The sequence below is a fragment of the Aethalodelphis obliquidens genome, unplaced genomic scaffold (assembly GCF_003676395.1).
Source record: "Aethalodelphis obliquidens isolate GAN/ISIS:26980383/991018 unplaced genomic scaffold, ASM367639v1 scaffold7, whole genome shotgun sequence".
NCBI classification, from domain to species: domain Eukaryota; kingdom Metazoa; phylum Chordata; class Mammalia; order Artiodactyla; family Delphinidae; genus Aethalodelphis; species Aethalodelphis obliquidens.
This window is the reverse complement of record NW_020837951.1, coordinates 17,727,610-17,744,034: the sequence shown is the minus strand read 5'-3', so window position 1 is coordinate 17,744,034 and position 16,425 is coordinate 17,727,610. Positions and strand designations below refer to the sequence as shown.

General features: G+C 49.0%; 1 protein-coding gene across 1 annotated transcript in view; it reads left to right on the top strand.

Moving 5' to 3' along the window:
• Positions 1-16,425, top strand: part of PAPPA (pappalysin 1) — a 208,784-nt gene that overhangs the window by 167,304 nt on the left and 25,055 nt on the right. Inside the window, exons 11-14 of the mRNA XM_027105071.1 lie at positions 4,887-5,000; positions 5,948-6,083; positions 8,268-8,481; positions 15,392-15,560. Of these exons, the coding sequence (XP_026960872.1) occupies positions 4,887-5,000; positions 5,948-6,083; positions 8,268-8,481; positions 15,392-15,560 (633 nt within the window). The remainder of the gene's footprint in view (positions 1-4,886; positions 5,001-5,947; positions 6,084-8,267; positions 8,482-15,391; positions 15,561-16,425) is intronic.

Here is a 16,425-nt window from a genome sequence, read left to right as displayed (position 1 = left end):
TGTCTTACATTGTGCAAGACACCTGCCCTCCCTTGACCACTGAAAAGGGAATGGTCTCAGCAGATGACCTATTTAAGTCCTTCTAAATCTAAAACTCTAAAATAAGGAAGAGTGTAGGTGTTGCTGCTTAGAGAAAAGAGGAGGAGAAAGTGCAGCCAGACACATTCCCCTGGCTGTTGGGAAGAATCTGTCCAAAGGTAAACTGGGCTCTTTGTAAATGGAAGTGAGTTCTCTGTCCATGAAGTAATCAAGAAGATGCTGGGTAATTCCTCCTCCAACCCTGAAAAGACCTGAGTGAGGGTGCTTGCAAGCCCAACCACATCTACTCTTTGCCTAGCAATATTATATGAATTTATCTTTTTGCCCCTTCACTGGATCATTTATTTATTAGTGTATTCAATAATTCAGTAAATAGCAATATCTTAGTCATTCAAAACAATATTTGTTTTATTTCATTTTATTGCGATGAGAACACTTTAAAAGAAATCTACCCTCAAGTTTTTATGTGTACAATACAATATTATTGACTATAGGTACAATGTTGTACAGCAGATCTTTAAAATTTAATCATCTTGCTTAACTGAAACTTTTTGTTGATTTATACGTTGATTAGCAACTCCTTTTTTTCCTCTCACCACAGCCCCTGGCAGCTACCATTCTACTGTTTGATTCAGTGGGTTTGACTATTTTAGATACCTCATGTAAGTGGAATCATGCAGTATTTGTCCTTTTGTGACTGCCTTGTTGCACTTAGCAGGATAACCTCAGGATTTATCTATGTTGTCATATATGGCAGGATTTCCTTCTTTTTAAAGGCTTAATAATATTCCATTGCATGCATACACCAAATTTAGTTCATCCATTTATCTGTTGATGACATTTAGGTTGTTTCCACATCTTGGCTATTGTGACTAATGCTGCAATGAACATGGAAGTGGGCAGTGCAGAAAGATCAGTTTCAGCTAGAGGAGACCCCCTCCTTATCTTTCTAGAAGAACCTGAAGCGTAGAGGCTGCCAATATGTTTCTAGAGCCTCCGTGATGTATTCCACAAACCAGTGAGTGATGTATAGGGAAGGAGCAGATCTTGTTCATAGCAGCATGACAGACAGGCTAAAAATGTTACTCTTATCACCCCCTGACATCTCTGGGGCTGGGGGCGGCAAGGTAGAGCCCTTGGCATCATGTGAAGGATTTGTGTGTCAGAGAATGGGAGGGAGAACAGAACGGCTCTGCCTGGGATTTGAGAGAGGTGCAGATTAGGAAGGGAGAAGGAGTGGGAGAGCTTGGAAAGGTCACTGAAGAAACTGGGCGAAGGTGATGGTGAGTGAGGAGGAACTTGGGGTGATGGTGTGAGAGCCTGAGTCCACGTGGGGTGTGCGATGTAACTCTCCTCGTTCGCCCACAAAATGTTCAGTAAAGTCTACACTGCTCAGTAATATTTTATGGAATTGGATTTGCTTTTTTAGAAGGTGCAAAAAAGTGGGTGGATGAAAGCAGGGCATCCCCACAGAATCAGGTACCTGGGGATCACGCTTAGGTGTGTGACCATCCTTTTGGCCAAAGGCAAGGCTCTTTTCCTCTCAGAGAGAGCCTGGTGTGCCATAGGTCTTCCATAAATGGCTGCTGAATGAGCAAATTCATGCAAGGTCTGTAAAAGCTGGGGGCTTGTGAGTGTTTGCAGCCTCCCCGCACCTCCCCAGGAACACAGATGGTTTTAAGATCAGCTGGGGCTTTGGGCAAAGGTTCAGCTGGATTTGTTTGTTCCTCTCTGATCTACTTTGACTGTCCCTGGTCAGGATCGCAGCCAGCCTGAAACAAACACAAAACTAAATAGGAACCCAGGAGAATAAAATAACAGCAGCACGTTCCTCTGAAGTCCTGTCTGGTGCTGATGGAGCTGACAAGATAAGAGGAAACCAGGTTTAAGTAGCGAGAGGGCTTTGTTCAAGTCCGAGGCTTCTCTGACTGTGACTGCTGCAGATGCAGAGATAAGCCCCCTGCCCTAGCACTGCAGAGATGTGCTCCACCACTCTCTGCTGGGCGACAGGCAGCTAAGAACACAAGGGGAAGGAATTCCAAAATGATACATGTCAAATTGCTGGCCTGGATTTCAAATGCCATAGATAGTTTATGCGAAGTCTCGCACTGTTGTAAAAATGTAACACAATCCACTGGCAGAGCCGCATGAGCTCAGTCTCAGTTGTTTTCGAGAAAAAATAAATAAACTTGAAAAACGTCTTCCAGCCCATTAAAGTGGCTTGTTTTACCCATAGTCTTCTCGGTATCAGGCTTCTAGAGATGTGAGTAACCGAAGCCGACACCTAATTCCTGGCCAGTGAGATGGCTGATCCTTGGCACTTCTCCTCTCCTTAGGACGTTACCTGTGACGTTCAGGAAACTAATACTGGATTCCCAGGACCCACTGACACCTCGGGGAGGGGGGAGCGAAACTTTGGCGATGAACAAGTTTCAGTACTTTTCAATGTTTTTAAAGCAGTGAAGCTCCCATGAAACATTACAAGGCAGCTTGATATAGAAAACAGTTGAGTGAAGATGCTCTGGTTGAAACAGTGGAGCAGAAGCTACGTACATCTTCTCACATCTGACCCTCAGACTAGGAATCCATAGGCAACCCCTTGAAAACCTATGACCCGATCCAACGTTCAGATGTGAAAGGTAAACCGAGGTCCACAGAGCGGAGATAACTCGTCCACAGTCACACATCAGATTGTGAGGGAGTTTGAACCAGAGCCAAGTCTCTAATCCAGCTCACCATTGCAGAACTTCCCAGGTGACAAAAAACATTTCTTCTTCTATTTGAGGTTTCAAGAATAAACTGAAGATGTTAACTTTAAGGGAAATGGGGTAAAGCATATATGGAACTCTTGGTATTACCTTTGCGAGTTTCCTGTAAATATAAAATTACTCCAAAACAGAAAGTTTATTTTAAAAAGAAGCATTGCATCTTGCAGTTGTGGATTACAGTGCAGCCATGTGTTTCAGCTTGACTTTGATAAGTGAACCTGATGTGTAACTTTCCCATGCTATTTTTAATTCTCCTACACTCATGTATATGAATCCCCGGGTATAGTCTTGCTTTGCGTGATTTTTATAAATAGCGTCATAATGCACTTACACCTTGTTCTTTTTTAGTCACTCAGTGTTATGCCTTTTCAATCTCCCCATGTTGAGATCTGTGAACTCACAAATAGGGCTTCCATTTGGCTTGGCCAGGGTCCCTACTGAACCAGGTGTTAAATATTGTTAGGATCATCGCTACATTTGAATCCCATTCAGTCCTCTTAATGTTCTTTTGCTTACAGAATCCTATCATGTGAATATATCATATTTTATTTATCCCTTCTTCAACAGGTGAACATATAAGCTCTCCCTAATCTTTTGCTACTATAGACATGGCTGCAATGGATATGGAATGCATAGTCTTGACCTTTGTATATATATATATTTTTCCCTTTCTTCTTTTTGCGGTACGCGGGCCTCTCACTGTTGTGGCCTCTCCCGTTGCGGAGCACAGGCTCCGGACACGCAGTCTCAGCGGCCATGGCTCACGGGTCCAGCCGCTCCGTGGCATGTGGGATCCTCCCGGACCGGGGCACGAACCCGCGTCCCCTGCATCGGCAGCCGGACTCTCAACCACTGCACCACCAGGGAAGCCCTTCCCTTTCTTTTTGTTTGTTTTACATGTGTACGTTTGTTTTACATGATTGAGATTAGATTATCTCACTTTTTTTCATAGCTTATAAGACCTTAGAGTTCTTTAGGTTGGCCTTACTTTTTAGGTCCGTAGTCTGAGACCCGCAGGTGTGGAATGGAATGACAGGCCCAAATTCCTGGGGAAGATTGGACAGAGGAGCCTCATTAGAGGTCCGAGGAAAAGCTCTAATGTGGGATGACCTTCTGCAAAAAGTCTGACCAATCTCAAGAACATCTCGGCTATTCCTCTCCTTTTCCATCCTAGCTCTTTTCTAGTCTACAATTTATAGTAATGTATGCATACGTGATTACTTGATGAATGTCGGTACACACTGTCACTCTAAGCTCCGTAGCATCTGACCCGTCTGCCGTCTTGTCCCATAGTGCTCGGCAAATAGCAGTTACTCAATAAATGTTATTGGAATGAATGAATGAACCAATGGAATGAAATGACATTTGGATACACAGGATACTCCTCAGTTTGAACAATACTACTTGTCTATACATGCTTCATGTTTCTTTTAATACCATCTGCTATATCTGTCATTGAGAATGAACGTGTGTGTGTGTGTGTGTGTGTGTGTGTGTGCAAATCTATACAAATGGTAGAGCTGATTTTCTTTGGGGAAAGCAAATGCTCGCATTGTCATAGTCTTTGTTCTGTCATTAATGTAGCTCTGAGCACAATTTACGGATTTGCTCTAAAGTGGTCTGCTTGGTATTCAAGAGCCTGTGAGATCCAAGCCCCCCAGGCCTGCCTTTGATGCCACTTTCCCCAAGCTCTGTTATACCAGGCAGCTTGTCACTTGGGCTTCTGCTTTCCTCTGAGCCCTTGCTTCTATTCCCTGCATGTGCAATGCCATTCCTTTCGTAGCTACCCTATTCTTCCAGACCCAACTCAAATGTCAACTCTTCCAGGACTCGTCCCCACAAGAATGTCTCTGACGTCTCTACCACCAAAACGTGTTATCTGTCCTTTCCTTAATAACATTGAAGATTTTCTCTTCTACGTTAGAATGTGGGCTCCTGGAATAGACTCTTGTCGGTTCATCCCTATTTCTTCCTGCAGTGTCAAGAACAAAATAGGTGGATAGTAAAGTTTTGTCGCATTGAATTTAACTCAACCTCTGAGACCCTCTAAAACATTTGTTTCCCTTTATCTTTTTCCAGGTGTGTCGAACCAAGGTGATAGATCTCAGTGAAGGCATTTCCCAGCATGCCTGGTACCCTTGCACCATCAGCTACCCGTACTCCCAGCTGGCTCAGACCACTTTCTGGCTCCGGGTAAGTCAAAGCTTTGAGAGCCTTAGATTCTCCAGCAGTGGCCCCCAGGAGGCACTGCCTCCTGTGACCCTTTCTCAAGGTGGTTTTGTCTACCCACTGAGGGTGTTAATTGTAAGGACAGAGAAGAAAACACTCAGCAGCGGGATGCTTCCTGGAATGGAATCCCTTAGTTGCTCATGGGATGCCTTCAGTCAGTCTTATTTTGGCCAAGAGTTTAGATACCATTTATCTGCCTGGAAGACCGTCATTGTTCAAGGCCTTTTAAACTGCCTTCTCCTTGAAGTTTTCGCTGACCCCCACAGGGAGAAGGGACTGTCCCTTCCCTTCTGGTCCTCCACGCGTGGCCGTCTGTTGGATGGCTCTCGTCAAGTGCCGTGGTATTCCGAAGCTGTCTGTGGGCCCATCTTCCTGACTGTGGATTGTGATTGTTTCAAGTTTTGATCTGTGTGTTACTGACCTACATTGAACTCCACCGTCCACAGAAATGCAAGAGCATATCTCTTATTTACCTTTGTCTCCTCGGCGCGTAGTACAGAGGTTAGTTAGCGTGGAGAAGTGATGAATAATAATAAGTACCATTTTGCGTGGTTTTAATGTATGCCAGACCCCTTATTATCAGTATCTTACTGGAGCCTCCCAGCCATCCTGTGATGTAGCTATTTACGTATCCATCACTTGGAGGTGAGGGAACTTGGGCCCAGAGCAGCACAGCCCCCGGTGGACATCACACAGCTTGGAAAGAGCAGAACCTACGTTAGAACAATCTCTGACCTCGGAGCCTGTGCTCTTCACGCTGAGGTTTCACTGCCCACCTGTTCCCACCACGGGACCGTGATAAGTAGTCCAGCTCCTGAAATGGAAGTCTCCTTCAAAGCCCCGCCCCATGGCTGCCTCCGCGCCGCACGCCTGGCTGCCTGAGTGAGTCTCCTGTGTCCTCTGCATTTCAGGCGTACTTTTCTCAGCCAATGGTGGCCGCGGCTGTCATTGTCCACCTGGTGACCGATGGGACCTATTATGGGGATCAAAAGCAGGAAACCATCAGCGTCCAGCTGCTTGACACCAAAGACCAGAGCCACGATCTAGGTGAGCGTTGCCCTCGGGCGCGGCGTGCTCTCGGGACCTGCTTCTGCACGCGCCTGCGCGTGGTTGTAAGCACCGGCTGGGGGTGAGCGCTTTCCTCCCCTTTCCTCTCTCTTGCTTCTCTATTTGCCATTCTGGTCGCCTTCAAATCAGGATGTGTTTGTGTATCCAGAGAAGCCCGAATCTGACAGGTGTGGGCATAAGGGGTTCACGTCAAAGTCCTCCTTTCAATAGCTCCCTTCTACCCAACGCCTTTACCCTCAGGCATCCCATGAGATCCTCAAAAGACCCTGGGAAGGAGACTGAGCAAAGGTTCTTTCCCATTACGTGTGTCATCACCCGAGACCCAAAAAGTGGCATCGAGAGGCCCGGGTCACGTGGGAGGAGCCAGCAGGAGAGCCGGGGAGCCAGGCTTTCAGAATCATCGCCTGCTGTGCTTCACCCTATAGCCGTGGTGTCCGTGATAGTAAACGAGCCATTACTTGAGATGTTGTGACCCGTGCAGAGCACAACACCCAGCGCTCAGGAAGTCCCATCGCCCCCTCCCACACTTCCCAGACACCCTGCCCCATCTACCTCTGAGCAGCCAGGCCAGGAGTTTGGAATTCCAAGCCAGTGCTGAGGTCCAGGCTTCAAAGCTGCCCGCACCATTCCACAGGGAGCTCACTTCAAAGACCCGCAGGAACCAAGCATGCGCGGGGTCACTTCGGGGTCAAGCAGGAGCCAAGGCAGGAGGAGGGGGTTTGTTTTGTTGTTATGTTTACTTATTTGGTTAGTTTTCAAGGCAAGGGGGACACGTTCATAAGGAAGAAGAAGAAAACCCTGCTGGATTTCTCTGGATTCCTGGGAAATGTCCCTAAGTGAGAAACAAACATTTTCATAGCGGTCCTGGCATCACAAAGGGCTCTGCGGAGAGACTTTCAGAGGAGTGGGGAAGAGTCAGGTTCCAGCGAAGGTCCTTAGACCCTGCTAGCTGATGCCTGGGGTGTCCGCATGTCCCTCCCCACTGGGTCTCCTGTCCCGTGTCCTCAGCTTCCTGGCACCCCTTGCAGAGGCTCTGCAGCTCTAAGACAGTAGACCACAGAAGGGGACCTGCAGGCCTCCCGGGACATGGCTAGGATCATCCCATTCTTTCGATGCAGGCGCTGAGTGAGTGTTAGGGCTTTGGTGGATTCACATAGTAAAGAAATGGCTAAGCCACAAATGGAGCTGATGTCCGTCAAACACCAGAGCCAGCTTCAGTTTTACCGAACTCCAACCCACCCCATCATTCCCTTCCCTCCCCTTCTGATGTACCTTTTCTCCCGTCCCTCTCCCTCCTCCCTTCCTTTTTTCTTTTTTTTTTTTTTTGCGGTACGTGGGCCTCTCACTGTTGTGGCCTCTCCCGTTGCGGAGCACAGGCTCCGGACGCGCAGGCCCAGTGGCCATGGCTCACGGGCCCAGCTGCTCCGCGGCATGTGGGATCTTCCCGGACCGGGGCACGAACCCGGATCCCCTGCATCGGCAGGCGGACTCTCAACCACTGCACCACCAGGGAAGCCCCCCACTTCCTTTTTGAAGCCCGGGACTTCTAGAAAGAACTGAGAGCTTCTGAGTGAAGCAAGTTTGGACTTTCCTTGGACTTTATATGGCTTGCTTTTCTGTTTCCCTCTGGAAAGCCACCTCCTGGTCATGATTCTCTGTCTCCTCTTTGCAGAGTGGGTACAGAGGTCCTTACCTCACAAGAGCTGCTCCCAGATTCCTAGATTAAAAATGAGAGTAGGCTTTTTACGCTGGGAATGACTTATTTCTGTGAATTATTTCCATCATTTATATGACAGACCGGGAAGGCAGCCTGAAAACTAGCAACTCAGACCAGCAAGCCCTCATGCAATGTGGGAGGGAAGTGAGGGCCAGTGGTGCTTGGCCAAGGGGTGGCCATTTGGGGGAGGGGGAGGGGCTCTGAGCCCTAGGTGAAGCGAAAGCTTAGGGGGCAGTGAGGCAAGGGGATTGGAAAGATTTGGAACCAAGAGAAAAAGGCAGACAAAGAAACTTTCAATCAAACTCAAAATCCCCACTGGCCACCCAATGGTGCTTTTGTGCAGTGACATGAAAGGGTCTGGGGGCTTCGGGAAGGGCCCGTTGGGGAGGGCGTGACTGGCCGTGAGTAATGAGCCTGGCCCCTCGGCCCTCTGTTTCCCCTGACAGGCCTGCATGTTCTGAGCTGCAGGAACAATCCCCTGATTATCCCTGTGGTCCACGACCTCAGCCAGCCCTTCTACCACAGCCAGGCGGTACGTGTGAGCTTCAGTTCACCCTTGGTCGCCATCTCGGGGGTGGCCCTCCGTTCCTTCGACAACTTTGACCCCGTCACCCTGAGCAGCTGCCAGAGAGGGGAGACCTACAGCTCTGCCGAGCAGAGGTAAGGCACCCTGGGTCGGCTCGCCCTGGCCGTGTTGTAGCCAAGTGGAGAAGAAGGGGTTCTGGAGCCGGGCAGCCATATGTGTTGCAGTAAAAAGTCTGTGTGTTTCTCCCTGCCCTAGCCTCTGGCCTCTGGTCAACTCTGCCTTTGGGCTCGGGAGGCCCACACGTCTCTGAATTCCAGGGGTGCGGGAGGGCAGCAGGAACATACTGTGGAAGGAAGACCTCCTTCACCTGGCTCGCAGTCCCAGAGCTGGCGGCGGCCTGCAGGATGACCCTGGGAACATCACTTTCCCTCTCTGGGCCTCAGCATCCCCATTGGAATGAAGAGAGCAGAGGTGGTTTAGCTCTCTCTCAGCTCTGAAATACTGGAATGTCCTGTTTCCTAAGTAGCACAGGCAAGAGTCATAACCCTCCTGAATTTAGGGGGATGCTGGGGGGCTACTATTTGCTTCATCCCACTGCACTGTATATTGCAGGGTTGGGTAAACCTCTGTGTCTTCCCCACACCTAGCTCCTGAGACATTCTCCCGGTGGTCTCGGTGTCTGTCTTTTAACCGCATGACGTTGCTGCATCAGTACCTTTGATCTGGCATCTGTTAATGCACCTGGTTTGGAGCTAAGAGAGGATGCTGTTTCCTAGAAAGAGTATGAGCTTTAATGATACTCTTGCCTAGGTTTGAATCCGCCCCTTCCTGACTGTGTCCTTGGACAAGGCACTTCGCTTCTCTGAGTCTCAGTTGTCTGTTTTGGAATAAAAACGGGTAATAATATCTACCCCATAGGGTGGTCGTGAGGATTAAATGGTGCACCGCAGGCAAAAGTGCTCTTACAAACTATTAAGCACCGTGCAAAGATAATGTACTGATAGAGGATATTTATCACCACTTTCTGATGTGATGGTGGTGCTTTTCTGCACAGAATTCTGCATAAAGTTCTTAGATTTGAGCTGGGAGAAGCCTCGGAGCTCATCTGGTACATCCACAGTGTCCAAACTTCCATGTTACCCTCTGGGTTTTCACAAGCAGAAGGACTGGTTCAGGGTCCCACATCATCTCTGACATTTGTTTTAAAGAGTTGGGGTCTCTGTGGTCTGCCCCCGAGCGAGGCCCTCTGAAAGGCAATTCAGCCCTGACCTGTATACCTGGGAGAAGGAGAGGAAAGAGGAGTGGGGAGGGGGACCCCAGCCTTTCCCACGCCCCTGCTACCACAGAGGACACAAAAGGTGTCCCACATTGTTTTGCACCCACTGTCTCTAGCTTCTGTTGTGCAAAGTCTGTGGCAATCCTTCGGAGGCAAAAGAGCTCCTTAAATACCACTCGTTGTATTTCACCCTGAGAGGGCTTTTTCATCCCTGGCTCGCCAGGCTGTAAACGTAAGTTAATTCTCAGAACCCAGGGAAACAGTGTCGACGGAAAATGCAAATCCATCAGACCTTCTCTGCAATGCTTTCTCACCCTTAGCCAGTCACCAAGACCATCCCCGAGTTCACTGAGCCCAGCACTGGCTTCTTTGAATCCTTAATTAGCAGTTCCCGTGCCCGAAGTAAGCAGTAAGAAGCGTCTAACCTTGGAAGCAAGTCCGTCGATGAGTATGTGCTGAGTTCTTTGCTCTGCTGTGGAAAAGCACTGAACTGGGGCACAACGTTCCAGGCCCTCCTCCTCTCTGGGCTTCAGTCTCCCCGCGTGTGAAATAACGATGGCGATGGGTCCGTGTTCTCTGTGGTTCCTTTCAGTTCGAACAGTGATTCTCAAGAACTAGGAGGGATGAGAGGGAAGAGGAAGGGACCCACACTGGCTTCACGGTCACCCCTGTCCCGTGAGGTATGGACAGAGGGAGCGAGTCACGGCCATCCGGGCAATGGGAGGTACAGTCCCACTTTGTCTGCCCCGAAGAGCCACACTCCGCCCACCAGGACCAGGCACATCCAGGAGAGAAAAGAATTTTTCATGGCTGCTCACGGATGAGCGTTTAGTCAGTGAGATGGAGTTAAGCGATGGAGATGCAGCCATCTTGGGATTATCAAAGTCTATGTGTTCTCATTCCAAGGGGCTCTGAAATTATATATTACATATATTGTTTTGTGCTGACGCTAACCTGATCCCTGAAAGCTGCGAGGCTGGAAGAGATTCTTTGGTTCTGCGTCCCCATTTGAGGATGGGAAACCGAAGGTCCAGGTGGGGGAGGTGTTTCCCAGCGTCGCCCAGTGGGTTAGGATGCAGAACCCAGTGGCACTGGAATCCAGTTCGCAGGACTTGCAGGTCAAAGCTCTTCCCTTCTCATCAGAGGTGTCAAAAGAGCTGTGTCCCGGAGGCCAGACTAGGCCACAAACAACTTGTGTTTGTTTGGCCCTCGTTCGGCCTCTTCTTTAATTACTTGTAGCATTTAACCAGCAGAAGAGTAAGTATTAAAGCCCACAGTTCTTCCTCCTCTTAAGCACATCAGAGGATTTGGAAACACCAGGCCCTGGGTCCTGCTCTGGCCGGCAGGTGGCCTCCCACTGGCCACACCCCTCTCAGCTCACCTGGCCATTCAGATGGTCAGCCGGACCCGCAGCTGCCGACCTCGCCTCCCAGGGCTGCCCCCACCACATCACCAGCTCGCGGTAGAAGAGCCTTTTAGGGTCCCTTCCCGCAGGAGCCTCGTTACTGGGCAGGAAAACGAGTCTCATCTTGATCATTCTCTCAGCCTCGCTTCTCTAGCGGTCCCAAAGCTGGTGTGCCACGAGCAGCTTTCCCTTCGTTTTCCGGTGTTGAGCGTGCTGTCCTTCTGGCTGTCCCCATCTGAGCAGCTCAGAATGATTTCTAAACAATCTGCCTGTTACTACCTCCACAGCCCATGGCATGACTGCAGCTAAACAGCCACAGAAGTTAAGCTGTGGGTCAGGGGACAGAGCCAGGAGAGGAGCCCTCACCAGCCCTTTAACCTCTGGCCTTCTCTGTCCCCCACTATGCACGACCGGGGGCCCTTTCAGTGGACCGCAGGGGCAGCAGTTGGAGGACTGACTGTGGGATCACTTAAGGACCTACCTCTACATGGAACTTGAGTCTCTAAGTAAATGAATTAAATAGGTATACGAAGAAAAGAAAATTCATAAGTATCTGATTATCTCTGCATGGGGAGAGGGGGTGTTTCCACCTTCACCCAGGTTGTGAGCATTTTTTTGGTAAGATTTACCTGTGTCCCTTCCCCCACTGGCCTCAGCCACTTTCCTCCCTTCTGAGGAAGGTCGTCTTTTTTCCCCTTCTTTTGTTATTTTTATTGACAGCCCGTCACTGGTATGAAATCCTCCCCCCACTTTTTTTTTTAATGAAGGCAGAGCCTTTTGTTTTGTTTTGTTTTCCTTGTTTTGATTTTTGTTTTTGTGTTTCAGAAATGACAGAGCTGTGTCAGGGAGTTATTTGGGAGGGGCAGTTGGGGTAATATTTATCATTTTTGGACAATGTGTTCACATAACCCTTTCCAACTAACGAACGGGACGGCAAAGGGAAGAGCAGGGACTTAGGGAGAGACAGGCAGATCCGTGCTGCAATCCTGTCCATGCCGAGTGCCTTTGGACAAGCAATTTAAACTCGCTTAGTCTTAATCTCTTCTTCTCAAAAACGGGAACAATAATACTACCTCATGGAGTTATGGTGAGGACGCGGAGAAGATAATGAAGGTAAAACACAGCTGCCGATACCTGTTACTATTCCTTCCTTTTCCCCTTTCCTTCTTGTTCCCGTAGGCCAGGTTTAGACAAATGTGCTGAGAAAGCAGGGACTCCACATTCCCTAAGGTGTGTCTGGAGGACACTCGTCCTAAGAAACATGCCACGAAGAAAGGTTATCAGAGCTTGGAAAATGCTGTGCACACGAGTCCCTCCTGAAAACCCACCATGTGCAGTAGAACGTTCAAGGTTCTGAGAAGTCCTGCAATGAAGAAAACTGGTCTCATTGACCCAAAGCATTGACCTCCCCATTAGAGCATAGACCTGTTTGGTCAGGTAACTCATGTGACCAGTGAATGTTTTCCTTCATAGCAGAAAGAGCCAGAGGAGAGAGACCGCCTTCTCACGGAGCGTCATAGTTGCTAAAGCATTTCTCATGCCTTGACCTTTCAGCTCTGCAAACACGCTGAGCTCCAACCTGTGCTGGACCTTTGCACGTGCCCTTCACGCTGCCTGGAATTCCTTCTGCCCCAAACCTTTGTATAGCTAATCCCTTCGTCTCATCCAGGTCTTAGTTCAGGTGTCCCCGAGGAGGCTTCCCCTGACCTCTGTGTGCGTGGTGTCCTGCCCACCCCTCCCCTAACAGTCACCCTCTATAATGTCACCTGGGTTTAGTGCCCTTACGGTATGCATCACTATCTAAAACAAGCTTATCGATTACTTTTTTGGGGCACATGTCCTCCCTCCTCAAATACACACGGTGACAGGACTCTTCCACGGTAGCCCGAGCGTCTAGAACAGTATCTGCTGCGCAGCGAGAGCCCCAGGCAAGTGTGTTGAATGGATGAGCCAGTGGCTGACATGTCCCCTGGTTTTGACAGTCTTGAGAGGTGGATCATTTTATCACCTCCACTTGACAGAGGAGGAAACTGAGGCTCAGGGCGTTACATAACTTTCCAAGATCAAACAACTGGTAAATGGCAGAGCTGGGGCTCCCCAATTTGCCCACTTGCTAAGCCCTAGGTTCTTTCCATTCTAGGAAACCACGTTTTCCAGTTTATCCTTTTCCTACAGAGAAGAACCTAATAAGCACAGAAGGAGGGAGGGTGCTGTTTTTACCCTAATGGCCCCTAGCCCAGAGAAGCCCAGAGCCATTGTCTTTCAAAAAGAGTTCCCAGAGCCCCCCTGGTGGTCATCAGATGGGAGCCCAGGGACCTCCTGGGAGTGCAGGGCGAGAACGGCCAAACTGTACGGTAAAGGTCAGAAGACTGGCTTGGAAGCTGGTAGCTTACAGAGTAAATCTATTTAAATTGGAACCATGTGGCTCTTTCCCCCAGCGCTTACACAACGTGAACAGATGCATTGTTTGGTGTCAAAGACCCTGCGTTGACTCCACAGCTAGTCTCCACATGGAGCCCCGCAGAGGCTGTCAGGGGCAGGAGAAAGGGCAGAGAATCAGAACAGCTCAGCGAGTGTCACTTAATCCCACTCACCCTGCATTTCTGAAAGGGGAGGCGGTATGTGGAGACTGCAGAGCTCACGTCGGTGCGGGTCTGAGACCTGAAGCTAAGGCTTGCCCTTGTCTGGGTATTTTAAAAGTGAATTTGTTTGTGATAAGTTTTAGAGATGTTAGCGCCTCACACCCGCCCCCGCACCGCCCACCCCACTTATCCCACTTTAATTCTTACCATACTTTTGAGCAGGGGATAGAGAGTGGGGCTGAGTAACCATGTTGCTGTAAAATCCTCTGGGGTATCCTGGAAACTGGCACCAAGAAAAAAGTTGGGAATTTCTTCTTAAGTTGGTTTGACCACCCACCACTCCTTGTGTCCTAGATAGAAACAGGAAAAAGAAGGCTTCGAGGCTCTGGATGGCAACCTAGCTGTCTGTGCCTACCATATGCCAGGCGTTGTGTTAGACAGAGTCAGAGGGGCAAGGTAGAGAGAACTGCCTCCCGGAAGCTTTCAGTGTTCAAAATCAACATGTCAACGTCTGCAAAGTGCTTAAGAGTTATTGCAAGACACTGCCACCATTTGTTTCTTGCTATTTAGGAAACAGCTATTTCGTGCAAGGCATTTTTATTGGCAGTGCGAAGTATACTGAAGTGAAACAGGCATTATCTCTACCCTCAGGGAAGTTCTAGTCCAGGTGTGAGGTGAGGTTAACAGCAAGGACTTTGGAGTCACACATCTGGATGGGAACTTAAACAAGTAACTTGATCTTGCCGGTCCCCGATTTTTCCAACTGTAAAATGAATAACACTTAGCTCATAGGGTTGCCGTGAGGGTGGGTGAGCTCACGTATATAAGCAGTCAGTGAATGGTCACTAATGTTATTAAGCATCTGCATGACAGTAGTACGAGGGGAAAGATCACCTAAGCACAGGCGTTTTATGTTTTTTCCGTTTCCTTAAGGGTTAGCACACATTCCGGCACGTGATGGGCACCCAGGACCTGTGTTTTCAATGCATGAAGCAAGAGACCAGGCTTTTAGAGAAAGGAGGGCCCAGTGCGGCAGGGGGAGCTTGCCTGGGACACGAGAACGCTTCCTGTAGAAACTTAGATGGAGCTCGGACTTGAAGATGAATGGCGTGATCTCTGCGCAACTTTTCTAACAATTCATAAGTCACTTTACAGTTTATAAAAGACTTCTACTTTCAGTACCCCAGTTGAATCTCATGGACCTATAGGTTGGCCGAATTTGAGAGTACACTGAAGCTCAGAGAGGTGATGTACTTTGCCTAAGTTACACAGCTTCTAGGTAATAGAGCATAGATTTATTCATACCATTAGCTACTACCATTTATTGAGTGCTTTTATGTGCCAGGAATTCCACTCTCCTTTTGCTGAACTATCTGATTTAATTCTCACAGCGACCCTCGGAAGTGAGTCCTATTATAAAACATCAAGAGGCTTTCATTCAACTCAGTGCCTGGCAGATAAGAGACTCAAAGAATACTTGCCGTAATCATCATGATCCCCATTTTGTAGACGGAAAAACTGAGGTTCTGCAAGGTTTGAAGATTCATAACATATAAGATTTTCAAGCTATAGGATTTGAACTCTGGTTTGTCTGTTTCCATAACTTGTGCTTTTAGCGATAAACTTTGACCACTGCCTCCAGAGTCTTGTTCACTCTCTGTGTCTCCAGTTTCAGCCTCCAGAGATTTGGAGAGGAAGCCCATGAGGTTTTGTCTTCCAGCTGGAGTGCAGTCGTCCTGCAAGAAAGCGCCCACTCACCCTCTTGTTTCTTTCGTCCTCAGCTGCGTGCACTTCGCATGTGAGGCCGCTGACTGCCCGAAGCTGGCTGTGGAGAACGCTTCTCTCAACTGCTCCAGCAGTGACCGCTACCACGGTGCCCAGTGCACTGTGAGCTGCCGGACAGGCTACGTGCTCCAGATACAGCGGGATGATGAGCTGATCAAAAGCCAGGTGTGCACAGGTGCCGGGCTCAGAGCTCCTCTCCAGCCCAGGAAAGGCTGAGCGGATGTGGAACCTGCTCTCTGCTGAATCCTCAGCACTTAAAGTACTGCTGCCCCGTGGTAGATGCTCAATAAATAGGTGTGGATTGAATGAATGAGGGAGTCAATCTGGGATTTCTGAGACAGTGGTTCCTGTGCAGAGGAGCATACAACATGTACCAGAGTCCCCATATAGGTTGCAAATCTGGAAAACCATGGGCTGAGCATGAATTTTGGACTGAAACCGTCACAGTCAGAACTCTGCTACAGTCGAATGGGCTGCTTTCAGAAGAGGTGAACCCTCTGTCGATGAGGTGCTCATTCATTCATTCAAACATCTGCACTCCGGGAACCAGATACTATAGTAGGTGCTAGAGAAAAAAGGTCACTGAGATAAACCTAGTTCCTCCTCTCAAGGAGCTTAGTGACTAGTGACCACGAGCAGAAGATGAGTGAGTGATGGCCTCACAGTGTGCTAAACACTGTGAAGGGAAGTGCAGGGTGTTGTGGAAGCACAGGGGGAGTCAAGGAAAGCTCCCTGGAAGAAGCGACATGAAAACTGAGAACTAGAGAGACAGACAGAGGGGCGCGTGTTGTGGGGAGGGAAGGAGGCGGGCTCTAGGCACAGGCAGGAACAGTATGTGGATGCCCGTTGGTGGGAAGGAGCGCACTACAGACAGAGGTTTCTTTTACTGAACTCACCCAAGCAGTGGGGCTGGAGGGGCAAGCAAGGTGCGCCAGCGCAAGGCCCTGTTAGCTTGGTCAGAAGTTTGAGGGTCATCTTTAGGGCAGCAGGGAGCTGTTGAAGGAAGTGACGTGGTCAGATCATGGCGGAT